The 6,694-nt window shown below is 38.0% G+C and overlaps 1 protein-coding gene across 1 annotated transcript; it reads left to right on the forward strand.

Moving 5' to 3' along the window:
• Nucleotides 1-956: 956 nt before the first annotated feature.
• On the forward strand, nucleotides 957-4,609 carry LOC112468124. The gene is made up of 8 exons (XM_025037175.1): nucleotides 957-1,329; nucleotides 1,420-1,459; nucleotides 2,199-2,392; nucleotides 2,481-2,810; nucleotides 2,930-3,252; nucleotides 3,391-3,505; nucleotides 3,675-3,822; nucleotides 4,009-4,609. Exons 1-8 carry the CDS (start codon nucleotides 957-959, stop codon nucleotides 4,571-4,573), a joined length of 2,088 nt encoding a protein of 695 aa, XP_024892943.1. The 3' UTR covers nucleotides 4,574-4,609.
• Nucleotides 4,610-6,694: the final 2,085 nt, after the last annotated feature.

The raw sequence follows: 6,694 nt of genomic DNA on the forward strand, positions 1-6,694 counted from the left end.
AATTCTACCCCTATTTCATATACTTTTGGTAAAAATTCGATCCATTGATTTCCGAGATCATCGAACACAAACAATCAAACCGACAAACTCTGTCTCTTTATAATAATAGTATAGATAATATGTATTGATCGATGACGTTTTTTATTATTTAGTAATTAATATTTTTAGATTTAAATGTCTTGGCCTCGAGGTACGAGCAACATTTGGTATCATTTTACTAAGGATAAGAAAGATAAGAAATGACGATGTCGGTATTGCAATCAAGATATATTAATACCTGGAGAATCATTCACTGGGAACCTCAAAAGATATTTAAAAAATAAACATCCAACTGTGCCACTTTTACGGGAAGATTCACCTTCAGCAGACAGTCGATCGCAATCTCCCTTAGTTTTAACTGAATCTGGAGATGATCCTGATGATCCACTTGAAATCGATAATTCTGAGGTACGGATTATTTCTCAATCAGAGTTATCTGATCGTAACAGTCCCATTCAGGGACCTTCACAATCAAGATTACATGGATCTGAATTTTCATCCCCGATTAGCCCTGTTACTTCCTCACATCCAAACTTACAATTAGTCAATCAACAGTATTCAATAAGTAGATATGTCGATATTATTAAGGTAGCTGTCTCGCTACGTGCTAGTCATGTGACTGTTTGTAGGTTTTTACGTTCAGAAATATATTTCAGACAATTTTTGCTAAGGGAAAAATAATTTTATGAATCATGGTGTAAAATTTCATACGTGACAAAGTATGTTACTTTTTCCAAATTATGTGATTTTTCTCATTTGACTCCGTTTTGATCAGCTGATCACGCGAGTCGTCGAGAAAGGTTACAAGTGATAAAATACTTGGCAACGTCGCATTTTACGTCAGTTGTAGTTTGTCAACAACCGGCAAATTCCTAACCTCGATTTAGATAGCCAATGTTATTTGAAGAATTTTCGCTATGGAAAGGCATGACATTCGTGCCGAACATGGTATTTTCGCCGGCAGATTTATTTCGCGTAAACGAAAACAATGGTGTGAAAACGTTTTGATCGCTAAAAAGAAAAAACCAAACGAGCCAACGACGGTTGACTGCGTCCACGCAGGACGTCGAATAGTCGAGTTAGGGTGCCTCGCGGATACATTGTGGTGCAACCAGTGCGATGAGCCACTATCCCTGCGTAATACAGAATCCGAAGTATTGAAGGGTCTTGCAAGTGAGCTCGACGTTCGGTGTACGCATTGTAACGAGCTAAACAAAGTAGCTACGGGAAGAAGCAAGTACAGCGATACTCTTCGGAATCGCTTCGACGTAAATTTCAAGCTCGGCATCGGTAAGACACACTGAGAATACACTTTAAAATAATTTGATTTCTTTAACACAATGTATCTCTCTAATCTATATTACATTATTTATTGTTTAGGAAAGATTGACAGATTGACACCGGCATTGGTAAAGTACAAGTAAATACTTTCCTGTCTGCTCTTGACATTCACCCGGTCTCTAAAAGTTTACTCAAAAGACACGAACGAGATCCGGGTCTGGCAATTGAGCGACTAGCGAAAGAAAGTTGCCAGAAGAGTATCCAGTTGGAACGACAATTAACGATAGCATCTGAAAGGAGTAATTTCCCTACAGTGGACAGTTCTAACGTCGATCAATCAGCTAGTTCGAAGTGCGTTCATATGTATTGTATTAAACTGTATTAAACTGAGTCCGAGTTTTTCTTTTTGCATTCTAACATCCAATTATATTTAATCCTCCACACTGATTTATGCCTTTTTTATTGCCATTTTATAGCATTCTGGTTTAATTTTGCATCCTTCTATTCAGTATGCATGTTTGCATCGTGCTCTTTAGGTGACAGTCCTTTCGTTTATGATGCAGAGAGAACCTTCCCTCAAAGCTGAATTTTTCTGACGATTTTGTAGTGTGTTGCTAATATTAATTATGCTTTGATGTAAAAGCTTCGAAAAGTTTAACATGCTAATTTTTATTGGAGAAATTAAAGAATAAAATATATTTCATTAATCTACAGGATGCCTGCAAAGGAATTTTACACATAACGCAAAGATAGAAGAACTATTGCGTTACAACGATTGCAGCCAGACGATATGGAATCGCATCAGCGCTGTTTATGGAAATATCAGGATCAATTTTTTGTTTATATACATATGTATTTATCACAATCGACCGTGACAGTGGATTGTGTTTCTTCTTTGAACCTTTGTCTGAAGAAGTCAATAATTCATGTAGATTCGATGGGCTCAGGCATAACGACACCGAGGAAATGCGAGATTGGCCAACCGACTGGAGTGGAATGGTTCCTCTGAAGGCAAGTTACGACGCAGGGTGGCAAAAGCGTGGCACAGGCCACTGCTATAATAGTCTCGCGGGTAAGATGCTATACTACACGAGGATTTTTTATTACGATATCAAATTATATATTTAGATGAGAACGATTATCTCTTGTGTCCTCTCCAGGTCATGGATCCCTGATAGGATATTACAGTGGACTCGTTCTGGCGTACGCTACACGCACAAAAAAATGCACAATGTGCGAGAAGGTTCACGAACCATCGGACCACAATTGCCGATTAAATTTTGATCGAAGTGCGAAAGCTATGGAGCCGGACATAGCCGTTGAACAAATCGCTAAAAATGATCTTTTAACGGAAGCAAATGTCGCAATCGCAGTACTAATCGCAGATGACGATGCTTCGTCGATCGCTGCAGTACGCCGAGAGTCCTCTCACAGAGTTGAAAAATGGTCCGATCTGAACCACGCCAAAAAAGGCCTCACAAGTGCACTGTGTACGCTTTAAATCTGCCGAAAGCTCTTATCGATTATTTCGGACGAGCGTTTTCTCGGGCGATTCATCAAAATAAAGGCAATAAATCCGCAACGAAGACAGCACTGCAAAATGTGGTAGATCATGCGTATGGAAAGCACGATAAGTGCGGAAACTGGTGCCGATCGCATACGGACGAAAACTATGTACACGAGGGTCTTCCAGATAGAAAGCCGCTGACGGATTCGGAGCTGCGGGCAAATCTGACGAACATATTCACGAAGTACGTCAATAACGCTAGTAAGCTTGCTCCTTGCGGTTCTTCCCAGGCGAATGAGAACTTCAACCGTATCGTCTGCAGCAAGCATCCCAAGAATCAATTTTACGGCGTCTCCGAGTCGATGGCCTTCAGAGTAGCAGCAGCGGTGTGCCAAAAAAATCTTGGTACGCAATACATTTCTCAAGTATGTAAAAATCTAGACCTTTCTCCGGGTAAGAAAACAACAAAGTTTCGAGCGAAAAAAGATAAAGCGCGATCCGAACAAGCGAAGAAATCAAAGACGATTTCTTATAAACGAAGAAGATTTTTTCTTGCCAAAAAGAGATCCGCCAAAAACGCTTCTGCCCAAAGACGAGAAGGACTCACGTACGAATCGAACTCCGGATTGGAAGGAGTGTCGGAGCTGCTATGGGATAAGCCAGATCAAGAAGGTACAAGTAAATTTTGAACAATGTTTCTGTAATGTCTACGTATAAAAATTGTACTTTCTTCAATAACAAAGGTGACTGGACTGAGAGCAAAATCGTAATATTCGACTTGGAAACGAGTGGTCTCTCTCATTCGGCTGAAATATGCCAAATAAGTTTTATCTGAATTATTTGATAGATTACATCATTTTCGCCACGTTGCATGTGTACTTCTTTCAGATTTCTGCAGCTACGGAAACCAAAACCTTCAACGCATATATGGTTCCGAAAAGCATGACGCCTGGTGCTGCTGCAACGACTGGCCTTCAAGTACGCGCCGGTGAAATGTACTTGAACGACAAACAGCTAGATACCGTCCCACCGCGTGTAGGCCTGGCCAATTTTATCGGATTCCTGAGAAATGTCGGAGATAATATCATCTTGGTAGCCCATAATGGATAAGACTCCCTATGAACGATTCAGAAGGTCCGTTGTTTACATTTTTATTTACCTGAGTTATCTATAATTTGCAGATTCGATGCACCCATGATTCTGCGCACTATGCGTAAGTTCGGATTACTCACCGATTTCATGTCTGTGGTCAGAGGATTCGCGGATACGCTGCCGATGTTTCGAACTCTCCTCGTCGAGCGGAGAAAAAAGAAGAAAAAGTTCAGTCAGACTGTTCTGGCTCAGGACTTTTTGGGGCCGAGCGCAATCGAAGGAGCACACGACGCCCAAAATGATATTCGAATCTTGAGGCAGCTAATAAATACCATTGGTATTGACAACGAAGCAATCAAAGTCGCGGCCAAAACCACGAATAATATCGTGAAAGAGCAAGAAAAAATGGTTGTTGAACAGACAAACAAAGCTGCTTTGCAAAGCCTGAAGCCAGGAGTATCCGCAGGAATGATTGCGAAGATGGCGAAAGCTGGTCTTTCACTGGACGTACTTCAGAAAGCGTATAGCGATGGAAACGAACATGCGGTGAAGATGCTTCTCGCAGAAGATATTGGAGGCCGACCGCGTGTTACGAAGGCCGAGAGAATAATAAAAGCAGTCGTGGAAGAGCTGAAACGTCAAAATGTTACGTAAATCTGGGCGGATATGCCGATTTATGCATTTATAATGCTCATCCGTTCCTTTTTGTAGATGATAATAATGTTTTAAGTAAACGTAAATTGAAACAATTGATTATTTAGCTGACTTTCAATTAACTCGTGAATAATCCGTATTAATATATCGATAATAATAAAACTATGAAAAGAATGTGTGTAATTTATTTATAAATTTATTTCAACGAATTTTGTAACGATGCGTGTACTATTATTTCTACGAGTACCAATTCTAAAATACAAGCAAGGCAAAATAACATTTCCTCCTTTCACATCTCCTTTTCGATTGAATTTTGACAATTACTGAGAAAGGGTTTCAAAACGCATGACAGGAGTGTCAATCACTAGCCAATTCGGCTAAGAAAGACGAGCCCCATAACCTGCAACTACAGTGATTAGCCAGCGGCGTTGCCAAGTCTTCCCAACCTCACCTCGACCAAAAAATGTTTGCTCTATTACCGCATTTTTACTAAAATAAACTAAAAAATTAGCAGCGAAATCTCCGGTAACCTATATATTTTATGGTTGCATCGGATTCTTCGAATCTAATGTACAAAAAGCAATGTTTTTTTCTCACTTCATCTAATCAAAAAATACGAAAATATGTGATTGAAACCGTGATAGAGCTTTCTTTTTTGTATGAAGTAATGCAAAATTTGTGATTTTCGGAATCGATTTTCTAGAGTAAATAGTCGGTAAGGAGCCACAGAAAAAATCGACTGCAAAGCTGATCATATAATTTGATATAAAAACCGAAATCGAAAACTTTATCTAATACATACCCTGACGAGACAGCTACCTTAAATCCGTATCGTTAAATACCAACAGATTAATTGACATTCGATTATTAAGAACGGTGTGCAAAGAGTATCAGCCATTTTCAATAATAGAAGACGAAGAATTTAAGAAGTTTGTCAAACTTTTGTGCCCTAATTATAGTATGCCTAGTCGCAAAACATTGTCCAATTCTCTATTGTCTTCCATACACAACGAAATTATAATTCAAATAACTAGTCGATTAGCTGATTCACAACCCATCTGCTTAACGTGCGACGGTTGGACAAACATTAATAATATAAGTTTTTATGCTTTTACTGCTCATTATATCGACTCAGATACACGTCTTAAATCACATTTGTTAGAATGTTCAGAATTTAACGAGAGACATACTGGTTTAAATATTTTCCAATGGATTGAAACAGTTTTGGAAAAGTTTGATATAGCTTATAAGATTTGTGCAATCGTGACAGATAATGCATCTAATATGAAATCTGCTGTTAATATTTTAAAACTAAGGCATATTTCTTGTTTTGCTCATTCATTAAATCTCATTGTACAAAATGCTATTGAGAAAGACATTAAAAATCTAGTCGAAAGAGTTAAAGCTATCGTGCAATATTTTAAACAAAGTAGTTTCGCTTTAGCAAAATTGCACGAGATGCAAAATAACATGAACAAACTTTTGACATGTTAGATCGCTTTCTTCTTAATATATTTATTGTTAACTTCAGCTACATAGCCAAGAAGTGGACTTGGTTTACAAATAGCCTTAATCATTCATTCTTCCATTCATACGCTACTATCCTAACTTACAAGTAACTATTGCACATATTGTTACACATTGACCTTCTATGTTTTAATCCAACCTTCTTTTTCGCTCTTCTTTCTCTAACGCTGACCGTTCTCTATATAATCTTAACAATATCTTCTTTTTGATGATGCCCATTTCATCATTCCAAAGCCTCTCTAATCTTTCTTTATTATTCTTACCTAATTCTATAAACCAATTTTTTATAGCTTCTCATTTTGATACATAATGATTCGTGTTATGCCTACCTTGTTTACAAAACATACAAATACCGCTTTCCTCTTTTAACCAATACATATTGCGTTCTCCAAATTACCACATTTTAAGTTCACCAGAGCTCTAATAATTTCGCCTTTATCATAATTATCCATATATTCCTTCCTCAGATATTTAGGGCCACCTATTTCTCTATTTAAATTCTTATATTTCTTATTATACCTAGAATTTAAAATACCACTACTTTCCTCAATTTGTCTTTGTGTACATCTTCATCTCTTTTACTCATTTCCTTAA

This window comes from Temnothorax curvispinosus, unplaced genomic scaffold, assembly GCF_003070985.1.
Source record: "Temnothorax curvispinosus isolate PA1 unplaced genomic scaffold, ASM307098v1 QBEX01018111.1, whole genome shotgun sequence".
NCBI classification, from domain to species: domain Eukaryota; kingdom Metazoa; phylum Arthropoda; class Insecta; order Hymenoptera; family Formicidae; genus Temnothorax; species Temnothorax curvispinosus.